Raw genomic sequence first — 24,926 nt, 5'->3', positions numbered from 1 at the left:
AAGGGGGAGGGGGAGGGAGTTCGGTCTAGATTAGTAACTAATTAACTAATGCATAGTATTCAATTATATCTATCAACAAACCGAAGTGCAGCAAAAGCTTGAATAGATTCACAGTTTAGAGAATCATAATTTGTTGAATACTAAACATAATCTTTTAATGAAATCATGATATATTGCAATAAAAAAGATTAACAAAGCTAGAAGAAACATTTCGTTCAACATTATGGTTCGAATTTTGGACAGAATTGGGCATATACAAATTGAGATATCTCTAAAATATTATTTATAATATCGAACAAAATGAAAAAATAATACAATACAATGTAAGAGGACTCATTAGCGAAACAAAAGATAATCTAATTTCATGGTTTTACTGTTAATCGGCAAAATTAAAATCTTTTGTCCAATGAATCATATGACTTGGCATTGCGAAACAGTTAGCTAACTAGTTGGAATGGAAAAGTTCATCAAAGCACTGTTTAACCGGCCCTGATTCATGATTTGTTTTCTTCTTATTATCATCATTGTTTTAAACCATCAAAGCACTGTTTAACCGGCCCTGATTCTTGATTTGTTTTGTTCTTATTATCATTCATTTCAATGCAAAGTCTAAATGAATATGTTTTATAAAATTGTAAAATGTGTCTAATGATTATTTTCATACAATTGTAATCTTGTCATTTGACTGGCATATTTATGAAATAATGAATCATGAATACTTTCAAAACCCCGATAAGGGCCTATTGTGGGGAGCTGGTCAATTCATAGCCTTTTCCCCCCTACACCCTCATGCCTCTTTCAATTCAGCAAAAAATGTTTTTGAACCCAAGCTAAAATTTTAGTTATAAACTCATTTTTGAAAAATTCCGAAAAAAATATCAGAAACGTACACTGTAAACTTTTAGTGTATAGAGAGGGTTAACCGGGCGCAAAAGATGGGAAAAATATGATTTGATTAAAATGATGTAAACTAATTTAAGTGTATAGAGGGTTACCCGCAAAAGATATGATTTGATTTTAATTATGTAAAATAATTTAAGTAAATTAGAAATATCTTTAAAAAATAGGCACGTAACCCCAGAGCAAAAGCTTTAACAGCTTCTGCTCTGTGTAGTTACGTATCCAAGAATCCAACTGGAAAACTAATTGAAAATTTAATGAAAAACATCATTTTGTGGAGCACCGAGAATTTTCTTATAAATTTACAGAATTACAAAATTTTTAAAATTTTTTAATAGTTTTACATGTTTTTTTCTTTTTTCTTTGTATTCCAACTTTTGATTTATATTTATAATAAAATTCTTTAATGCCAAATGAAAAAGTGCTTTTAATTCTTTGTTTCAATTATTGATCAATAATGGGAATGGATTCTTTTATTCATGTTTATTTAAAACAAGAAAAAAGTAAGAATAACCTGGATTAATCTTATCACGAGGGAGAACGGGTTGGCAGGGGGGTGGTTTTTTCTCTACAAATTAAAAACATCGTAGAGGACAGGGTTAGGTAAGAATTCCTCTTTACAAAAATAACCAATCATCTTGCGCCTTCTTTTTGTTTTAAAGCTATTTCAAAAATGTCAAAAAAAAATCTAAAAAATAGAAAAACCAACCGCATTTTCCATTTTTGAGACTTGATGAATACTATGATAGTTCTGGTAAAACTACATTTTTATTTGCATTTCATGGAATGGTGGAAAACTGCAGTGAGTTGTGACCAAGAGATGTCAAAACAATTTCGTACTTTTAGAATATTTAATGCATAGGTTACCATTAATTCGGTAAATAAATCGCAATAGCGTGTTTTTATTGCAATTAAAAGAATGTTGGCAACATTTTTAAATATTTCAAAGCAATTATTTTTTTATATTTTTAAGAATATTGTCCTAAATATATTAAACTCGAATAATAAAAAGTTCATTCTAGTGAATTAAAATAAAATAAAAGTGCGGGATAGAAATTAAGTAAAAGTTTTAGTAAGAAAAACACTACAAGCTTTGCATAAAGATAATTTAAAAACATTTTAAAAATTTTACATTAATTAAGTATTTATCCCCGCCTCCCCCCCTCAGACCACCCCTTGCTCTCCTTAATCCTTATAATCTCGTCAATGTCAAACCAGTTAGTAAGGCTTAAAGGGAGTTACCGGCAATGTATGGTGGTTGAACTGAGTTTGCAGTATTGTTTAAAAATCTTTTTATAATCTCGTCAATGTCAAATCAGTGGTTAGTAAGGCTTAAAGGGAGTGACCGGCAATGTATGGTGGTTGATATGAGTTTGCAGTATTGTAGAAAATCTCTTTAGAATTTATTTGAAATATATGATATGAAAAGTTTCCACGATGTATAATTACTGAGTTTGAGTGCAGAGTCGAAGTTTAAAATCATTTTTTGTCGTCGTTATTTTATAAAAAAATCGATTCTGAAAACGTACCCACCCAAATTCATGGTTTTGAACTTCGAATTTGCGCACAAACTCAGGAATTATACATCGTGGAAATGTTTTTATGTCTCAAATGTATCCTAAAAAATCTGTCTACAATACTACATATTCGAAGTTTAACCACCATACATTGCCGGTCACTCCCTTTAAGCTGAGGTATTTAAAAGAATTGTTAAGTCCGATTTACAAATTTCCCTTAAAAAGCTTTGTATAATGATTTAGAATGAATGGAATATCAAAATTTTTTATCTTGAAAATAGTTTTCTTTTCAATTACATTTTTTTATAGTCGTGACAACATAGGAAATTGTTTCATTAAACACTTTTAAACCTATAAGAACAATGCTCGTTCCACGCACCTCTGCCCCTTTAGTAAAACTGAATTCAACCTAAATAAAGCATAAAGTCTGACCGCGTCAACCTTGTTACACCTGCTAGTCCTGTCCATAGAACTAGGTACAGTAAAAACTGGGACCGGAAATGTTGACACGGCTCGGAAATTCAAATGTACTACGGCTGCCCGTGGTTCAAGACATTGATCAGATAAAGGTTTAAAAGGTACAATTGTGAATCAGACAGTTTAGCATTAAATCTATGGTCACTTAAAACTAAGTGGACAGTCCTTTTAATCTAAATAATACTGTCTGTCTGAAATTAGTGTTTAATAAGCTGGCTTGAAATTATGACAAGTTCAAAGTTGAAGAAAAGTTTTAAATTTAAATAAAAAACACACAATTAATTTGTCATTACAAGTAACTTTCTGTTAAATAAATTTAATATTTGAAACTTTTTACTGAACAATTAAATGAATTTTTTACTTTTGATATTTTTTCATTCTGCATTCTTCAAAAACTCCAATTTCATTCTTAACTTTCGTCTTGGTTTATCTTTGCAACCTGATGTTGTGGACCTTTGAATTTCAAACTATGAATTAGCTAAAATAATAGTTTTTATTTGAAATATTAAATATGATCGCCACAACTATACAGGGATATGACAACTGTAAAGTGTTGAAAAGAAAAATGCGTAACAACTTTAAAATCAGTCGGTTATTAATATTTGGTCAATATTTTAAATTTTGTGGATTCAATGAGCAGAGAATATAAAGGATATGGAATCTACCCGGCCCGCCCTACCATATGAATTGTAGATTTTTTGCAGACGGGGCACTCCATTAGAAAAAGAGTTTTTAATTTGAAAAGGTCGTCTTTAAATTTCTTAAAGGTGGTTATTTACTTTACCAAGTTAAATAAAGCCAATATTTATATTATAAAAAAATACGCTTGTATTGTTAATATTTTTGCTTCCCAAAAAAAATATTTGTTTGCATTATTCAGCTTGATTTTTTCCCTGTTTTTAATTTATACAATAACCTATATTCAAATGAAGTACAATATTGGAAACAGTGTAGGAAAAAGATATTGAAAACGTTGTGTTAAAGATATATAAATACTGACTGTTACTGTATAATATTCTCTGGTGTTTCTCTTTTCTCTCTTATCGGTTGTCAATAGTTGTATATAATCAAGATTAGAGCTGAAGCTTGCCAAATCTATTTATTAAAAGTGTGTTTCTTACTCCATCTCATGCAATCTAATTTTCTCATTAAAAGAGAGCTTTTGTAAGTTAAAGGGACTGTAAGCGTAATTCAATTAACATTCTATTTAACATGGGGCCGTTTGCAAAGCATGTATAATCATATGGTTTGACTATTCTTGACAGAATTTTTTTTTTTATTTCTATAGAAACATTAGTAATTTAATGAACACTTTGTTTGCAGGCTGTTTTATAATTATATTGAGCTTGATGTCATTTTTTAGCCTTTTGCAAATAAAATAAAAAAAATTAAGAAATGTAAACAAGATTAACGAAAAATGTAAATTTATATCGATGGGAGCCAATCAGGGAGTAGGGAATAGAAGGGAGATATAACTGGCGCGGTCCGCGGCCCGCCCTACCATTTGTTTAAGAAATATTCAGAATAGGTTATTGTATACGCGGTAATTGTACATCAGAATTTAAGAATTTATCCCCATCTACATTTTAAAAAAAATCGAAATTACATAAAAAATGATGAATAACATTACATTTATAAATGTCACATTATAAACCCTATTTCAGCTTATTAAGCCTTGAACAAAAGGAAGCAGATTGCAAAATTTTTGCAAAGAAATTGAGCATAGGTTTTTGCACAGATGCCTATGTTAATGGACAATTTTCATTAATCGTTAATCGCTCCAGTCGTTAAGGGTCTATTACATTATTAACTTTGAAAAAAAATCGTTACAGGTTAAGAAATCACTACCGGCTATTAAATTGTTGATAAGGCAGTCGTTAGCGGTCTTTTGTGGTAATAAGGGAGTTAAAATGGTTTGACAAATCGTTAACTGCACTAGCAGTTGAACTATATTTATCCTTTTCTAAATATCAAAATGAGCTTTATTTATCCTAATCTGAGGAGAACCCAGAATCTTTCACGACTTGTCAAGCTCCAAATTTTTTTATCAAAATTCAAAGGTTACCTCAATTCTTTATTCTCAGCATTTAAGATTGTGAACACAGACGACATCCAAAAACATTAAAACACATAAAAACCCTTTTTTTAAGTTTAATGCAATTTAAGAAGAAAAAAAAACTAAATTAACCGGTTTGAAAAAAAATCTTCCGTTAATTTTCGAAAACCTCCCTTCCGTTAACAGAACCAGACCTCCGTCAGTCTGAATATGGTTAATTTTAGCTGTTCCATTCCGTTCAATCCCTTCTTACTGTTCAAAACTCTGCATTTCTGAAATAGATTATTTTTCTGGAATAAGGAAAACCATAGGTTAAGTTCACTTTCTTGAATTAGATCATTATGTAATGATTAATTAAATTCTGTTTGAAGAGTTTTTGTGTTATTGTTTTATAAAATTTCTTTGTGCACTGTTTTCCACCGAAAATATCTGTAAGGCCCTATAATGCTTTATAATATAAGTTTATGACTGTTATTATCAGACTATTTTTAATGATTAATTGTCAGCATACCCTCTGTTATACAAAGTGTAGAAGAGAGTTATTATTCTGAATGTAATTTATTGTCAGTAAACAATAATTAAAGTCAGCCACACAAAATCTTGCAAAATTTAAATGCGAATTTTTGCAAAAAGCACCGACACCGATGTGTAATGTGCATGATTAACACTATTTACCTATAATTATCTTAATTGATACAATTATAGTAAACTGTAGTAGTATTGTATTATGATTTGCAGCTCTACTCAATACATGGCAAAACAAAGGGGTTTGGGGAACAAAAGATGGAAGGAGGGTGCTATTGTTCTTATTATCATTCATTTCAATGCAAAGTCTAAATGAATATGTTTTATAAAATTGTAAAATGTGTCTAATGATTATTTTCATACAATTGTATCCAAGCTCTCAGGCCGGAATTTAGGGTTTCCGAGGGAAGAAAACTTTTCAGAAAAATGAGAAAATTTCGCAAACTTTTTTCGCAGACCTTTTGTTTTTTTGCTCCACATCAATTCTTAATTTTTTTTGCAAAATTATGCGAAAAATAAGGAGTACTTGGTCAACAAAATATTTCAGAGCAAAATGCGGAATTTTCGCAGAACGATTTTTTAAAATTCCGCTGAAAACCCTGGGCCGGATACCTCTAAATTTGGATATGAATCTAAGGTACACAGAATCTCTTCTTTTCTATCTTCACTTTAGTTTCATTGCCTTCTCTTACCAACTATTTTATTCAAGATGGNAACAATTTTCTGAAAACTTATCAGGAGAATCAAAACAGACATTAAATTCTTCCGGTAAAATAAATTATAAATTAAATATTTAACCATTGATCGTATCAAAATATCATTCCAATTCCACATGTGTGTATGAATTTAAGTATTTTAAAACTATAAAGCCCCAGGAGTTTGGAGTAGCTCCCAGGGTTTTGGAGTAGCTTCCTGGGGTTTGGAGTAGCTCCCAGGGGTTAGAAGTAGCTCCCAAAGTTTTGGAGTAGCCTCTGAGGTTGGAGTAGCTTTTCGGTGTTTGAAGTAGCTCCCGGTCATTTGGGGTAGCTCCCAGGGTGTTGGAGTAGCTCCCATGGGTATGAAGTAGCTTCCAGGGTTTTAGAGTAGCTTCCAGGGTTTTGAGTAGCTTCCAGGGTTTTGAGTAGCTTCCAGGGTTTTAGCTCCCAGGAATGGGTTAAGCCTTTTTGTGTTTACACATTGAATATATGACTTTATACATATGTTTAATGATTACTATCAGAGGAACACAATAACACTTGTGTGTGTTTATTTGATATATTTCAACTAATGTTAACATTATTGTAATTTCATTATTGAGGCATTTTCAAGTAATGAACCAATATTAGGCTGAATATTCTTTTCCTTGGAGCATACTGGGGCTGAATAGACGAGCTGATTATTCAACTAAACATTAAAGGGAGAGTTCACAAATTTAGAAAGGGGGTTGAAGATCGACTTTGAAATAGATGATCCAGTTTAAAAATCATATTTTCTTCATTCTTAATTTTGATTAATGTGCTTGAAAAAATGAAAGCTATCAGTTGTCACCTTGCGAAATATCATTTTCATTTTTAGACTGATACAAACTTAAAAAAGTCACTGTAATTTGGAAAACAATCATTGTTTAGACAAAAAGTTAGGGATAACTCTGGTGAACTTGTTCAGAAAAAGGTTTAACCCTATTCCTGTCTGAGTCCTTAGGAAAAGGTTTAACCCTATTCCTGTCTGAGTCCTGGTTTAACCCTATTCCTGTCTGAGTCCTCAGGAAAAGGTTTAACCCTATTCCTGTCTGAGTCCTCAGGAAAAGGTTTAACCCTATTCCTGTCTGAGTCCTTAGGAAAAGGTTTAACCCTATTCCTGTCTGAGTCCTTAGGAAAAGGTTTAACCTTATTCCTGTCTGAGTCCTCAGGAAAAGGTTTAACCCTATTCCTGTCTGAGTCCTCAGGAAAGCCTATGACATAAGGAGACGAATTGTTTTGCAAAGAAATGTTTGCAAATTATTTGTGCAGCATAAGAGCTTTTCAATGATGTATAATTTATCATATTTGGACATCAAACATGGGATTTAGAGGGGTGGGGGTCAACTTGACCCCCAACCCCTCCAGCGTATCCGGACATACTACAGACACTATAGTTTCAGTAAATATTTCCATTTATTGTATAGCGCCGATATAAGGATTTATCTCTAATTGGATGATGAGCTAGATAGAAAAGTAGATTCTACCGCCATGTAATTTTCATTGGTTCAGAATAGACACCTAACACATGGCTGAACCCTGATTGGATCAGGCGCTAATGGACTCGGCATACAATAGTGGACAATTGCCCTAACAGTCCTTTTAAAGCACAGCTAATCCAATATAGAAAATAGAAACGACAATACTCCAAATATGTTTAGAAATAAATAATATAACAAGAATATTATGTTTCCGTTTTTATACAATTTTTTAATTTTAATCAATGTGTTGTTTAGCTATTTTTGAACAAAGTTATATTCTGATTTTAACGATTTAAACATGTATAAATATAAAATTTTCATATTTTCAGAAAGTGTATGGGCTTAAAATGCTGGAAAAATGAGAAATGTCTAACCATTAAAGACTGAAAAAAGATGTGAACAAAAACAGGAATTGCATTGAATAAAAACTGAAATATTACATAAAGTCAATCTATGCTTTAAGTTAAAAATTATGCTTGCTGCCTTAATGCATAAAATCATTTTTAATTGACAAATTTAGCATCAAAATATTGTATATTTGATGACACCTTCGTTCAGTAAAAATAGTTAAAAATATTGAAAAGATGAAATTTTGCATTTTTTCATGTCAAAGTCATGCACATATTTTATCTTAAATGATAAATATATAACACTTGTATAGAAAAGGAAAAACTTCTAAAACTGCTAAATGAATATATTCAATTCATGAAGAAAGCAGTGAAAGATTATAAATATCAGAAAGAAGAAAATTAAAGAGATTTAATTTCATAATTCAGCATGCGATCATATACAGGAAATCAAACTATCAAATATTAATGAGACTTAAAAAAACTTTAAACTTTAGAATTTGCAATGCTTAATTTAATGTGTTTAGCGTATTGATCTAGAAAAAGCTCAAATTATGATTTTATTTCTTAAAAAAACGCACAATAAGCTAAGGAAGCTAAGGAATTCTGTTTCATGAATATATTTTTAAAACCAAAGCAAAATTCTAAATAAAAAACACAAAATCTGATTTTCCAATCCGTATTTCACTGCAACCTGATGTCGACAAGCTAGACTATCAAACTATTGTTTGTATTGATCAAAAATTACAGTTGTGAATTGGGCATTCCCTTTTTTAAAATGAAAGGAGTTTAAACCCCTGAAATTAAAACTGCAGTCTCTTTCAAGGTAATATCTCAGGCTGATTTTAAACAAATTAACTTTACATTTTCAAAAATCTTAGATATTAAAATGCAGCAATTTAAGCACTTTGATAATATTGACTTGACCCTTTAGTGTTTATAAGTTTTTGCCTGGTCCATCTAGGACCCTGGTACACAGTTAACTCTTCTATTCTTACAGATATGGAAAGACCAGGTAAACAGATCAATTAATCAATCAATCAATCAATCAATCAACCAATCAATCAAGTATAGAGTCCTCAGAAAGTAATAAGTAATATATCGACTGACTGAAAGTATTTATAAAATACGAAAATATTTGGTTGAAATATTGTTTTTATTCTACATTCATAATTTTGTGCCGATTAAAACTCTTTCATGTTTTTTGGCTTTACAGATGATTTAAAATAATCTAAAATGTTTACGACACACAAAAATCTGATTTTCTTCATCATTGGAGCACTATTGGAGACACCCTATCATTGACTCCTAGGAACGTCACGTTGGAGAACCCGAGATTATCGTTGGAGACCCTAAATTTTATTTAGAGACCCCCTGATTTCATTCGAGACCTCATATTTTCATGGGAGAATTTGGAGAATTCCAGATTTTCATTTAATTTCATTAATATGGGGGTCTCCAACAAAAATATGGAGGTCTCCAACGAGAATCTGGGTGTCTCCAATGAAAATATGGGGGTATCCAACGATAATCTGGAGTTTTCAATCGAAACGTTCATGGGGGTCTCCAATGAAAGGGGGTCTCTAATAGTATTCCAATGATAATGATTAATTCTTCCCATACTCCACTTATCGTAGTTTTGTATTGGTTGGAATACCTCGATATGACAAATATATTTTATGTTGGTTTTAAAAGTAAATATTTAGTTCCTGTAACACAAACAGTTGCCCAACTTGGTTCCACTGGGTTCCTGTCCTGTGATGTTCTCTCCTCCGGTAGCAAAGACGATATTGAGCTTATTCTGTGGTTTAAGGATAATGCCACTAAACCAATGTACAGGTACCCAGCCCGCCGGAATTTAGTGCAATCAACCCGCTGAAAATATGTAAATGTGTAAATTGTAAGTAAAATTAAATTATTTCACGAAATACTCAGGTTCATTTGATGTACTGGGACGACCCAGCGTGAGAACCAGAAAACAGTGGAATTTTCGTCATTTTCTTTTTTTCCTTATGATTAAATGTTCCTAAAAATTTATTTATTTGTGGCCATGGACATTTTATGAGTAAAAGAAAGAACAAATACGACATTTATTCTCTTACTATTTTATTTTTAGTGTTGATGTCATGAGTAAACCTCTAAAAGCTGCATCACAATGGTCTGACACCAGCCCGCTGGGAATCCGGTCAACTTTCAGCTCTGTAGAAGATAAAACTGGACTCATCATTGATCAAGTTCTACCACAGGTATTTACTGGTTACTAACACAGAGGATGAGAATTCAGAGACGACTCTACGGAATTTATAATATATGTTTTCTGATGTTCATGATTATATCACGTCAATCTATAGTAAATATTGTATGTAAGATTAAATCAGGGGTGGGACTGCTTTCACTTTTTGTAAATTATTATTATTATTATAGATTTATTTCGTACACAAAGGTAAAATGGTAAAATATGATAAGACAAAAACAAGAATAAAGTATAATATATAAATATAGTTTCTAGTCGGAACATAAAAAGTTGATCATGGTTGCGATCTCTATCATTAAAGTTGTTTAGAACAAAATTATCTTCTTTAGCTTTAAGTAATTCATGAAGAATGGATAATTTCCGTTCTTGGTCTAAAGGAATATGATTGTATGTCATATTTTGTTTCACGCAAAATTTGCTTAGATTTCTAGATTGTACATTACAATTTTGTGCAATAGATTCAAGATTTTTACATAAAACAGTTCTTAAATCCTGTTTACTTAGATCTACTAAAAGTCGAATACATAGCTTATGACAATTTGATAAATTGGTCACAAATTGTACAAAACGAGTGCATAAAACTGTTTTAATATTAGGAACATTAGAAATGGGCTCAATGAAATTTCTTTGGGTTTCTCTTGGTAGATCAAATAAAATGCGAATAGCAATGTTCCATGAATTCAGGAGTTTTTGAATATCCCTACTGTATAAATCCCAGAAATTTGAGCCATAGAAATCGCAAGTATATATATTGTACAATTTTAACACTGTGGATGTATTAGCATAATGAAATTCTTGATAAAGAGAATGTATTTTAGAAATAAATTTAGCACGTTTACAGCTACCATCTTTTGTCATAGAACCATTAGACTGTAGTGTGTTGCCAAGATGTTTAATTTCCATTACATAAGGTCAGGGTAAATTATTTAAAAGTATCGGGCAAATATTATCAGTATTCATGACAGGGTTACTGAAAATTATACATTTTGTTTTTGATTTGGAAACATCTACATTTGTGCTAAATTTTAACTGATGAAGACTAGCAAATTTTCACAAACATTAGCCAATAACTGTAGTCCAGATCGACTCGGAGATAATAATATAATGTCATCCGCATAAACCCAGATTCCTAGGTATACGCAATATAGTTGACAACCAACTTTCAGATTTCTAAGTTGAATTATCTGAGCTGGGAACTTTTGAATGGTGGATATCAGGATTAATGCTTGATATACTCTTTTTCTTAATCTCCAGATTAAATAATGCTTGTTCACCACTTTTTATTAATCTCCAGATTAATTTACCGATCGGGATTATGGATATTCCATTCTAAAGTTTTCAGCTCAGATCATTTATATAAACACAAAATAATATAGGCGAGGAAACTGCACCCTGGCGTACACCATTTTTCACATTAAAAGGTTGAGAGATAATGTTTCCCCATCTCACAATACACATTTTCGTTTGGGCCCAAGAAAAAATGAGAAAGGAAACAATCTAAAATTCAGTGATGGTGATGGACCAAACCTCTGTAGAGTAAAAAAGTAGATGTTAGTTCCACATTTATTGAAAATATATTTCGGTCTGGGTTGACCCTCGTCAGTTCTTGAGATTGTTTCTTCACAAAGATTAAAAACAAAGGAAACAATCGTTTTCATTTTAACCCTTTTCATATAACAATTTTCATGTTACGACCAAAAAATGTGCAACTATTTATTGTTTCATATATTTATATAGATTTATATATTATGTACAGGATGCTGGCATGTACCGGTGTACAGTGGATTACAAAGCTATAAATATTCATATAAATATATATATGTAAATATATGTATGAATATATTATGTACAGGATGCTGGCATGTACCGGTGTACAGTGGATTACAAAGCTATTTATATTTATATAAATATATACATAAATATATGTATGTATATATTATGTACAGGATGCTGGCATGTACCGGTGTACAGTGGATTACAAAGCTATAAATATATGTATGAATATATTATGTACAGGATGCTGGCATGTACCGGTGTACAGTGGATTACAAAAACTCTCCGACGAAATCTCACAAAATTAAGTTTTCTGTAATAGGTAAGATTTATTTAACTGTGTGGTATAAAGGAGACAGTAGTTAAATAAATTACTTGTTTGGCTTTCATGGTGTGCATTTTCCTTTCCCGCTTCTTGGATTTTCTTAGAGAAGAATTTCAATTTATTGAATATAAAAACCATAAGCGTCTGTTCCAGAACCAGTTTATGAGGGGGGGGGGGGGGTATATATTTTGAAAATTGTAATTTTTTAAATAAAGATTTTGCTGCAACATTCATTGTTCCCTCAACCAATATCTAAAATAACATAATATTTTATTTAAAGAGATTATAACCGTAACTTCAAGTACGTGACCCTCCAAGCAAAGAATGCTTTAAGTCCTTTTAACATCGATACCCTTGAAACCTTTATCTGATCAATAATATAAAAAATATTGTCGTTTCTTTTCTGGACTTCATGTTCAGTTCTGATAATTTCTTTAAGGTTTCCTACAAGTATAAATGTGCAAGTCACTTTTTTAGAAATTACACAATTGTCAATAATAATTAGTTTTTAAGGCCGGTACTTTTGTGTGTTTGGCATTGCCATCTTCGCATGGAATGTCACTTAAAAGTTGTTTTAAAAACGCCATAATTTTTAAGCATTTGAAAAAATCTTAATTTCAGTTCCACCTGGCCGTCCTTCCATCCTTAATGAAGCTGGACAAAACATCCTCAGTCATGATGTTGGTCCTTTCGAGGTCGGGGACAGTTTAGAGGTCACATGTGTTGTTCAAGGAGGTCAGTATCAAATCTTGAAAATAATGTATCACCCCTTTAATCTATATTGTTCTAAGCACCCTGTCCAGTCTGTGCAACTAAAAATGTCGTTTATTTGAAAAACACAACATTTGAAAACATTTTTACATAATTTATAAATCAATACTTAACTCTTAACAAAGACTTTCTTTCAGAGACAGGGAACTTAGATGTATATTTAACTATTAAAATTTTAAAATCATAGTTTTACACCCTTCATGTTCAAAGATATATGGGTTTAGGAAAGAAGAGTTTGTAAAATTAATAAACAAATTATATTTGATGTTTTCTTTGTAAATGTTTATTATGTGCCCTATAGATTGAACCTGTATTTTCAAATATAAAGTAGTAATCACGCGCTGTGTATTTGTTTCTCTGTATGTTATGTAGTTGGGGACCTCATTTTAATCAAGTAAATGTTTTTAGTTTAGTTTAAATGTTTTAAGTTCTGTTAGTCGACTTGTAAAGGAAAAGAATAATTTTTTTCTTCATGAAACTGGGTTCACAAGCTTGTAATACTATAAATATCTAGCTTGTGAATATCATGCATATATATATATATATATATATAAACATTGGTGGATATATATGTTGTTTATGTTTAGATTAGCGTGGTGGATATTTATAATGTTTATGTTTAGGTTAGCTTGGTGTATATATATATTGTTTATGTTTAGGTTAGCGTGGTGTATATATCTATATTGTTTATGTTTAGGTTAGCGTGGTGGATATATATATATATATTGTTTATGTTTAGGTTAGCGTGCTGGATATATATATTGTTTATGTATAGGTTAGCGTGGTGGATATATATATATAGTGTTTATGTTTAGGTTAGCGTGGTGGAAATATATATCTTGTCTATGTTTAGGTTAGCGTGCTGGATATATATATAATGTTTATGTTTAGGTTAGCGTGCTGGATATATATATATATATTGTTTATGTTTAGGTTAGCGTGGTGTATATATATATATATTGTTTATGTTTAGATTAGCGTGCTGGATATATATATAATGTTTATGTTTAGGTTAGCGTGTTGGATATATATATATATTGTTTATGTTTAGGTTAGCGTGGTGTATATATATATATATTGTTTATGTTTAGGTTAGCGTGGTGTATATAAATATATATTGTTTATGTTTAGGTTAGCGTGGTTTATATATATATATATATATTGTTTATGTTTAGGTTAGCGTGGTGTATATATATATATTGTTTATGTTTAGGTTAGCGTGTTGTTGTCTGGTGGAAGGAAGGAAGTATATTTGATCAATCTTACGAGGAAAACAAACCAGACAATTTTAAAGAAAAAAAACCTTTTATGTTTTAAAATTGTTATTAATATTTAATCATAGCTTAAGTGACCCATCAAACAATGTGCACCCAACCATTAAAAGATTCATAAAATTTTCGGCATTTTTATTATTTCTTTATATTATTTTTAACTGGGAATTCCACATTTCCATGTAGTATAAGCCTACTCCATAACAATTTACTCGAGACGTATCTATCCAGGTCTCACTTGTTTTCAGATCAACCAGGCTTAACTCCCTGGTTCTAACTGACCCACAGGCCAACTCTTAACCAGGCTTAACTCCCTGGTTCTAAATGACACACAGGCCAACTCTTACCCAGGCTTAACTCCCTGGTTCTAAATGACACACAGGCCAAATCTTACCCTGGCTGCAATCCCCAGTTCTAAATGACACACAGTGTAATGAATTTGCTAAACACACAATTTCTCAACCAGGCTTAACTCTCTGGTTCTAAATGACACACAGGCCAAATCTTAACCAGGCCACACTTCCGGGTTCTAAAGGACACACAGTCCACTAAAACTGCTACACAGGCAATTTTTCAACTTTTTGCTACATCCGGCCATACAAAGGGTGGGGGGCCTTCTCACTTCATTTTTAGAGATTTCTCTCTGATTTTTTGCATGCAGGCCTGAATTGTGAAGAGGGGAATAATAATTTTCCCACTCATTTTTTCCTTATTTTTCGGACATTTTTTCAAACTTTAAATTCATTTCCCCCTGTCCTAATACCATTCCTACCCCCTTTCCAGGAATTACCCCTTCCAAAAAGGTTGAAGAACCCTTCTGACTTTATTACAAGAGATATCTCTCTGTTTTTTTGCATGCAGGCCTGAATTCTGATCTAGTTTTTAATCTAAAACCAAAATGGAGGATTATAAAAAAACCTAATTTTTTCCGCTTTTTTTAGGACATTTTTTAAAAACTTTGTGTTAGATCCATGAGGGGGTGTCAAATTTATCTAATTGTAACTGCAAATCCGCCAAACCTATACGGGGAAATCTACTTAATTACAATCTACTGAGAATTTGACTAAGGAAAAAGGTTAAATTGCAACTTGTGAGTATGAACATATACATGGTAATCGCGAATATGCAAACAGCTAAAGTGCAATTAATTCATTGTTAGCTTGGAAGAAGAAGTTCTCTTTATACCCAGGACTTTTGCATGATAAATATCAACAAATTATAACTATTAACATATCTAGCCCTAACAGGAAAATAAATTATTAAAGTCTAGTAATTAAGTAAATTTCCTCATAAAGGTTTGTCGGATTTGCAATTACAAATTGATAAATATTTCATTTATTTCCATTTTTATCAGAATAATTGGTGAGATAAATAAGCGATGTAGGATTTACAACATTTTTTTAAAAAATGCAGGAAAAATAAGGGGGAAATTTTAACCCCAGTTTGGTTTTCAAAAACTAGATCCCAAATCAGCCCCCCCCCCTCCCCGTCAACCGTTTAGTTATTTTCTAGATCGTCTTTGGTTGGAAAATCCTTGAGTGTATTTTAAATCAAAATTTATTTGGTTTGGATTTTGCAGAAGTTACTTGATGGCAGAGTGGTGAACAAAATGAAATATTTAAATCTTAAGGAACAGAAATCAATTGATTGATTAAATACTAAATCAATTAAGATAATGAATTCTCTTTCAGGAAAATAACTTTTTTTAAAGTTTTGATTTAATTAAAAGATTTTGATTTTCCAAATTTCAGCGTGAAGATTTGGGAACTAAGTTTATCTGCCAGGAACTTAAACTTTATCCATTTATTTACTTTTATTATTATTATAGAACCCTTCATCATGGTTCACACCCTAGAATAATAACCAAATACAGACAGAACACTAGATGTCGTCTTTTCAAGATTTAGGGGCACTTCTTTCACAATAACCCTGATGGAGAAAACCAAAGGAGTTACGCGCATGCTCTCTCTCTGTCTTGTCATTCAACACAGCATGCGTTTAACTAATTTGGGCCTCTGCCTCAGGGTTATTGTGAACGAAATACCCAATAAATCTTGAAAAGACAACATCTAGTTATTATTGTCAATTAATCTATGGTTCACACAAACTTCATTATGGCCAAGGCAAATTATTTTTATAAAGATCAAAGATATTTCCAATTATTTTTTGTAAATACATAGTATTTATTCATGAATTTACATTTTTATAAATGAGTTCCATAACACGCAAATCTGCCCCTTTTGGTAAAAGTAAATTCAACCTATATGAAGCATAAAGTCTGACCGCGTCAACCTTGTTGCACCAGCTAGTCCTGATCATAGAGCTAGCTACAGCACAAACTGGGACCGGAAAGGTTGACCCGGCTCGGAAATTAAAATGTACTACAGCTGCCCGTGATAATATTCTGGTTTTGGGCTGGAGAAATCGGAATCCTCCCATCCTTTTTCTCTTTGTAAAATTTTCCTTTACATTTTGTAATATAAAAAATGCAAACACTTTTGAAAAAGAAAATTCTCGATTAATTCTCAACAAAGTTTATTGCCATATTTTCTAATGGAAAAACTATATTTTGTATTATCTGAAAACGTTTATTGTAACATATTAAATTGTTTTCCATTTCTGATTTTATACTTTTTCTATAGATCAAAGTAATCTTGCGACAGCTTATTTTTTATTAACTTTATAAGGGCAGTTATCGCTATTGTAAGTGAACCTGGATTTAAAAATGACCGATTCACAACAGTACCCTGAGATCTTAATCTCATTAATAATTTGGAAACTAAGGCCGCTTTTGCTAGCTTTAAAACTAATTAAGTCTGATAATTGTTACATTGGTTGCCTGCAGTAGAAATGAGCTTCTAGTCACTTTTGTAGAGAAACCCCATTTGATAAATAATCATTTTTTCTAAACATACTTGAACAGACAAAGCTTTAATGGGTACCGTTGTGAATCTGAAGAGACACTTGAAATTAGGTCTACAGACCCTGTAAGTAAAAAATAAAACAAGATTTTGCAGCAAAATTTTGTTGCGGCGAAGTATTAGGACAGCTACAATCTTAATTAAGTTTGAAAACAAATAAATAAGTTTTGAGGATAAAGTATAAATATGTCAGGCTAGCAATACTAACGATTCTCTACCCCTCTCCAGGGAGATACAAGTCAACCTTAATTGTAAGTAAAAAGTATTTAATGGTAAAAGTAACTAACACAAATGTTGAAAGAATTGCATTTTACTAACTATACAATGATAACCAGAAAGCTCTGGAATAGGAAGACTACTTTAGTTTGAAGTTTTGACTTTAAATAGTCCAATAAACATGGGAAATTGGTCAGTCTAAGCAGACCCATTTCACTTTATTAGTCATTTACTAAGTGATTATTAAAGAGAATATCAAAACTATTTGCTTTGTAACAAAATTAAAAACACTTAAGTATTGCTGTAAAGACGTCTTCCTATTTCGGAGTTTTCTGGTTATCAATGTATATTAAAGGGACTGCTAGTGAATTGTATAAACCTATATTAAAGGGACTACTAGTGAATTGTATAAACCTATATTAAAGGGACTGCTAGTGAATTTTATAAACCCATATTAAAGGGACTGCTAGTGAATTGTATAAACCTATATTAAAGGGACTGCTAGTGAATTGTATAAACCTATATTAAAGGGACTGCTAGTGAATTTTATGAAACTATATTAAAGAAAATGTCATCTTCTTTTTAACAGATGGTGCATTAATTAAAGAAAAGCATTTGAATTGTTTATTATTGTTTGAATTGTTTGTAACATATTTTAGCTAATTGTGTTATTTATTATTTTTGAATGCAAATTATGTCAATTTATACAAAACTAGCTTGGGAACCCAGCGCTGCCCAGGTTTCTCATAGTTACTCCCACTGTTTACCTGCACTTGAACGATTTTACCGGGAAATTGAATGTTTGCTATTAAAGTCGACCGGCCCACTTAACTTAGAATCTTCAAACCAAGCTAAGATCATTCTCATGGGTCTCCCGAGTTCCCCAATACAAATTTTGATGCAAATCAGTCCAGGGGTTCCCGAGTTATGATTGGACAAATAAACAAACAGACAAACAGAGATTACAACTTTATATTTGTATATAGATACTATTCAGTATACATGTAGTGCTTGCATTGATGCAAAACAGAGATTACAACTTTATATATGTATATAGATACTATTCAGTATACATGTAGTGCTTGCATTGATGCAAAACAGAGATTACAACTTTATATATGTATATAGATACTATTAGAGTATACATATAGTGCTTGCTTTGATGCAAAACAGAGATTACAACTTTATATATGTATATAGATACTATTCAGTATACATATAGTGCTTGCATTGATGCAAAACTTTACTAATCTAATCTGAAGAAATATTATGAAATGCATATTTCAATGTTTCAAGAAATTCTTTTATTATGTATAATTAAATATTTTAAGTTTTTTAATTGACGAAATTAATATTCTATATTTCATTTTCAAGATATTCGATGGTTTCATTATTGAAGATCATTGAATTTTTTTACATTTTTTACTTTTAAAATATTTTATTTTTTATTTTCCATTATCAAAAGTATTGTTGCTTTAATTTTCTATTTTTTAGAAAATTGATTTTGTAAACCCTATAAAAGCTGGGGGGTCTGAATCTATGTATAGCCTGGGGGGCGTTTGGAGCACCCCCCCCCCCTTAGAAAAAGGCCTTAGAGAATAGGTATAGGATTGAAATGCATGTTCATAGCCAAATTTTTCATGGCCAGCTCGCAAAGAAAAAAATTAGACCGATAACTTTTATACTTTGGGTGCTAGGGAGGGTGGAAAAAAATGCCTAAAAAAGGGTAAAAAAAATTGAAACTTTCTTTTGTTTTAAACAAATATCAAAGTGTGACACATGTTTCTACATGCTTTTTTCAAGGGCTTTTCAAAAATATAGTTTTAGATATGTAGCTTTTTTCACAAAAAAGTCATGGGCTTTTTTTCACAGACCGGACTTTTCTTCCGCCCTGTACCCCTACCCTATAAATTTTAAAAAATATTTTTTTTTACAAAAAATCCTATAAATTACTATTTATTAAAATTCAAAAAATTTCACGGTGATAGTGTAAAAAATGAGAGTGCTAGGACAAAAAAACTACAGGGTGGCGCCAAACGCCCCCCCCCCCCCAAGCCTGTTTAGGGTTAAATGTCAAAATTTTTGCCCGGGCAAAAAAGTTCAACTTGTATACGCCTTTTTCTTGAGGGAAGCCAAGGTTATCCCGGGGTGGCAAAGTCTCAACAAATTCGAAATATTTTTTTCAAAATTTTTTTTTTCAATTTAAAATTTTTTTTTCAAGTGTTACTAAAATTCCACGCCGAGCACTATGCTTGTTAATTTATAAGAAACCTGCTTCTAGTGTTTCCAACGGCCCTGGAGATCCTGGAGAAGCCGACATATGTATCGGAGGGTAGGGATAGAGAAGTGACATGTAGAGCTGTTGGAGGATTCCCTCCTCCCTCTATACAATGGTGGATAGGAACTAAACAACTAGATCCGACATATCAGGCATTTATTACAGGATTTTAAATATTTATATCATCGGTTTAGAACAGACTATTATCGTCCTATCAATGCTATAGGTATATATAGACGGAACTATAAGATTTGCATACCATTATTAAGATTTTTCTTTATGTCAGCGTCTACGGTGTCTCACACAAATATATGTCAACATCTATCTTTAATAGTACAAATGTTGTATTCCTCAAAAGATTGCTTATGTAAAATTTTAATCAAAACTTTAAAATTAAGGTTTATACGTTATAGTCAAATAACTATATAACATAAATTGTGCACAATTATATGTTAAAAATATTAAAGTTTTACATAATATATGCTGAAATATTAATACTTACATAGTTTTTGTTAAAAATAACTGATTTTATAAAATGTTTGTTAAAAATACCTAAATTTTACATAATTTATGCTCAAAATATTTAATTTTTACATGATATATGTTGAAAGTAACATAATATATGTTAAAATACCTAAATTTTGCAGAAAATATATTGTAAATGAATTTTACATAAGGACATTTCCTTTTATATTTTTCCTTCATTAAATAAATGGTTTATTAAGCAGTGATAAGATGCTTATTTGATTCATTTGATCAATTTAAAATAAAAAAATCATACTTTCTAAGTCTTTGCCACTAACTCAAATTTATATGTTATTAGTATCACTAATGCATAATTTATACATAATAGATGCTAAAAATAATTAATTTTTTACCTAATATATGCAAATAGGAAATAAATTAATATGGAAAATAATTAATTTTCAAATATCACTTGTTTAGAACTCTGAATACCAGGGAGTGGCTACCAGTAAGCTTCTGTACAAACCTATAATAGAAGATGATGGAAGATATCTGACCTGTAAGATTATAGTTTCTGGAAGATTAGAGAAGGTTCTGGAAGATTCATGGGAGATCAAAGTTCTCTGTAAGTAAACAAACATTCGGCCTTTTAACGAATTTGAGCCGCGTCTCAAATCCGCCTAAAACGCTTTCAATTGAAACATTAAATACGGTTTTAAGTGAAACCAACCATATTTGAGCCGAGACTCAAATTCTTAAAATTCTGCCTCAGGACAATTATGTATTTACAATCGGGAGAGAGGGGGGTATGTTTTCAAGTTGATTTAGACCCAAATATTCAAAACAAAAAGTCGGGATTGGAAAGGTTTAATTTCGGAAAATAAATACGTTTATTAAATTTTTTGAAATAAATAGTTTTCATCGAAATGAAGGTTTTTTTTAAGGATCCACACAAACCAGGCTTAAATTCATTATTTATGCCAAAATCAAATTACGGCTCTTTTTTGATAATCCGAAAAATGTTAGAGAGCCGAAAAATGGTATCGTGAAAATATTCTCTCACTCCCAGGTTATAATGCAGGGAAAGGTATTTGCACTATGCGTACATATTGAAACCAGTTCTCTCTCGGCGGAATTTGTAAAAAATAAGATAAAACAGTGTTCGTTTAGTATCCGAGGAGGATAACAGCATTTAATTTTGATAATTTTGCTGATTCACATAATAGTTTCCAGTGACTAGAATAGTTCATTGATTTTTTTGTGTAAGATGGATCCCATGTCAGGCTTCGACATTCGTTATGTGTTTATATTACCGCTCAGAGACAGTACACTACAGAACAAAAGATGCGCTCACCTCTGAAATAACTTTCCCTGCATTATAACCTTGTCTCAAGCCGACGCATGATTTATGACATTTTTTCGGTTTACTTTATCCAGTCTTCCCGTTTAGCAGAATATATATTGATAATGGAAGGTTTCTTTGTCTCACTCTATTGTTACATTTCTTAAAACTTCGGATAAAAACTTTAAACATCAATTTTCGTCTAAAGACAGTCAATGGGAATCTTTCTTTTCAAATAATACTTAGATTAAGAATTGCAAAACTTTTCAATTTGGCAAAAGTCGGATTGCGAAGTCTTTGCATGCAAAATTTCGATTATGTATTTTATTTGATAAAATAATCTTTATAATTTAAATGTTCAATAGATAGATATGTCATAAGCTGCAGTACAAGTGTTTGTTTCAATAATCTTGTATAACACAGTTTTTGGCAAAACCTTTATATATTTTCATGTCAAAATGTCAATGTTTCAGTTCACCCCCCCCCCCCTCCTCTCCCACGAAGCTATAATTATTTTTTAACATAATTCTTAAGTTCTGACTAGACAAATATTTCGTTATAAAATATTGGATTTTTAAATGAATCTTCGTTAAAAACATAAATAAAAAGACATATTTTGTTCGAAAAAAATTGATTATTATGTATATAAAAGATTTATGAGCAATATCTCAAATTTTAAATGTAGGAGGGCCTTTTATAAATCTAAATACAATGTAAAAAGACTTCAATTTACAAAATTATAAAAATTATGTAAATATCTTTGCATTATGCAACTTTGCAGCATCCAGGTTTGCATTGCATATTGGATGAATCAGTTTTCTAATTTATTCAATTTTTTTTTCCTCCATTTTCTCAAAAAAAAAATTAACTTGATATTGTAATTACATAGCAAGAGCGCATGACATTTGGTCTTGAAATTTATTTTAAAATGTGTGACAGTTGTACCGCTGCATCATTGGTTTTCACAAAAAGAAAGCTGCTGATCAATGCTTGTAGCTTCAATTAAGAATTAAATACGATTTATGAAAATATTTCCAAATTTCATTGTAGAGTCATAAGTGTTTTGATAATTCTTAAGAAAGTGTTTTTTATTTTTATTCAATGTAAATTAATAGCCCTTAAAGTAAAATATGAAGGACAGCAGTTGACACATTAAACTCGTTTTCCCGCGCATTTAATCTTAAATAGGTTGAGAATACGACATTATAAAAAACTCTTGTTATTTATTCATATATCTGGGATTCACTCTAGAAAATAAGGAAATAAAACTCTTAAATTCTTTGTGATGACTTGTAAAGCCAAAAATCCTGAAATGAAAAAATGCAGAAAATAACGATTCCAAAAAAGGATAGAATTTAAAGAACTGGGCTCATTTAAAAAGAAAATTAATTAATTTTTCTCTTTTAAGGGAGTCGAACTATCTGCTAATCCTGAACAAGGTATAATTAGGAGCACACAAAGCTTAGTACTCCAGGGAGTAAACAGAAATTCAAGTGGAGAGTACTCATGTCAGGAGAGTGATATATTTCAAGCATTTATTTACAGGGATAAACAAAAACTGTGGAGTAAGAAGACGACATTTTAGCAACCTTAAAAATCAACTTTTAATGAGAAATGGGTCTGCATTGTTTTCTTTTACCTATATTGGACTAATTAAATCATTAAATTAAGTTTTTAGAGCGTCTATATATTCTACAGTTGTCTGGGTCTCATTGTATTCTTCTTTGAGAACTAACAAATTTATCTTTAAACCTTTAAATGAAGAGTTTAATATTAATTTTCTGGACTCTTTTTTAAAATTTTTACAAATTACAGAATAGGTTTTATATAGGGATATTTGTTTCATAAGGAAAATCATTGAATTTTTGATATTTTTATGAGCCTCTTTTAGTTTTTTATTACTAATTTGCTAAACTTTTTTGAAAAATTGTTGATTTTGATAAATGCTGTTAGTTAAATATTATCTCTGCCCACTAGGCAATAAATTCTGAAGGATTTGGAGTAAGCAGAACCCTCTCCTTAAATATCATGTGTAAGTTTTACTAACCAAAATAAGAATATTAAGAGCAACATTTTCATAAAGGAATGTTTACGAAGTTTAAAAAGGTGTATAGCAAATCAGTAAAATATGCGTGACAACTTCTTTTTTATTTAAATTTTATTTTGATTTGATAAAGTTTAGATTTTAAAACTTTTTATTATATTTTAGTAAATCTCGAACTATCCCTTTGTACCAATTTAAAGTTTGTATTAAGGTTGTGAGTGTTAGGTAAAGTTTTCTCTCTAATTACAGATGCTCCAGTCTGCATTAGTAATGATGATGTACCATTGATGTTATCTGCAGAAATAGATACTCCAACAGTTATCAGCTGTCAGGTACAGATATATTTGTAATGATGATGTACTATTGATTTTATCTGTAGAAAGAGATACTCCAACAGTTATCAGCTGTCAGGTACAGATATATTAGTAATGATGATGTACCATTGATGTTATCTGTAGAAAAAGATACTCCAACAGTTCTCAACTGTCAGGTACAGATATATTAGTAATGATGATGTACCATTGATGTTATCTGTAGAAAAAGATACTCCAACAGTTATCAACTGTCAGGTACAGATATATTGGTAATGATGAGGTACTATTGATGTTATCTGTAGAAATAGATTTACCTTAATTAACAGCTATCAACTGTTAGGTACATATTCAAGAAGAAAAAATTAAGAAGGTTTTTTTTAACTTTTTGTTCCATGTTCATTCACTGTTATTTCATTTTCTTTTAGTTTGTATTGAATGCCCATTCATTGATCATTCATCGTTCATAATGTGTTTAGATTTCGTTATTGTTTAACCCTTTTAAAGCTGGGGGTTTGAATCTATGTATAGTCTTGAAAAGGCTTTAGGGAATAGGTATAGGGTTAACATGCATGTTCATGGAACAATTTTTTAAGGTTATGCTCACTAAACAAAAATTATACCGATAACTTTTATAGTTTGAGTGCTAAGGAATGGGTCTAAAACAATGCTAAAAAAAATGTCAAAAAGATGTAAAAAATATTTTTTGTTATAAGCAAAAATCAAAATTTGACACGTTTCCTCATCGATTTTTCAAGGACTTTTAAAAATATCGGTTTTAGATCTGTAGCTTAGTCACGAAAAGGTTATGGGCTGTATTAGATTTTTTTTTGCACAGTTCGGACTTGTTACCCCTAAATGAGCCTGTGTACACTGCACAATTGCTGTGTTTCATGTTCACTGGACTAATTAAAATTTTAACTTTAGTTTATCACT

The 24,926-nt window shown here is 31.0% G+C and overlaps 1 protein-coding gene across 1 annotated transcript in view; it reads left to right on the top strand.

Annotated features, from left to right (window-relative positions):
- The first annotated feature begins 8,380 nt into the window (after positions 1–8,380).
- LOC111717526 (uncharacterized) overlaps positions 8,381–24,926 on the top strand; it is a 47,222-nt gene continuing 30,676 nt past the window's right edge. The window contains exons 1-12 of the mRNA XM_023493025.1: positions 8,381–8,465; positions 8,954–9,034; positions 9,726–9,858; positions 10,136–10,265; positions 12,290–12,368; positions 12,993–13,106; positions 19,832–19,980; positions 20,774–20,922; positions 21,320–21,380; positions 23,044–23,148; positions 23,613–23,667; positions 23,929–24,011. Of these exons, the coding sequence (XP_023348793.1) occupies positions 8,450–8,465; positions 8,954–9,034; positions 9,726–9,858; positions 10,136–10,265; positions 12,290–12,368; positions 12,993–13,106; positions 19,832–19,980; positions 20,774–20,922; positions 21,320–21,380; positions 23,044–23,148; positions 23,613–23,667; positions 23,929–24,011 (1,155 nt within the window). The 5' untranslated portion in view covers positions 8,381–8,449. The remainder of the gene's footprint in view (positions 8,466–8,953; positions 9,035–9,725; positions 9,859–10,135; positions 10,266–12,289; positions 12,369–12,992; positions 13,107–19,831; positions 19,981–20,773; positions 20,923–21,319; positions 21,381–23,043; positions 23,149–23,612; positions 23,668–23,928; positions 24,012–24,926) is intronic.

Source organism: Eurytemora carolleeae, unplaced genomic scaffold (assembly GCF_000591075.1).
Source record: "Eurytemora carolleeae unplaced genomic scaffold, Eaff_2.0 scaffold187, whole genome shotgun sequence".
Taxonomy (NCBI): domain Eukaryota; kingdom Metazoa; phylum Arthropoda; class Copepoda; order Calanoida; family Temoridae; genus Eurytemora; species Eurytemora carolleeae.
This window is presented reverse-complemented; position numbering and strand designations above follow the sequence as displayed.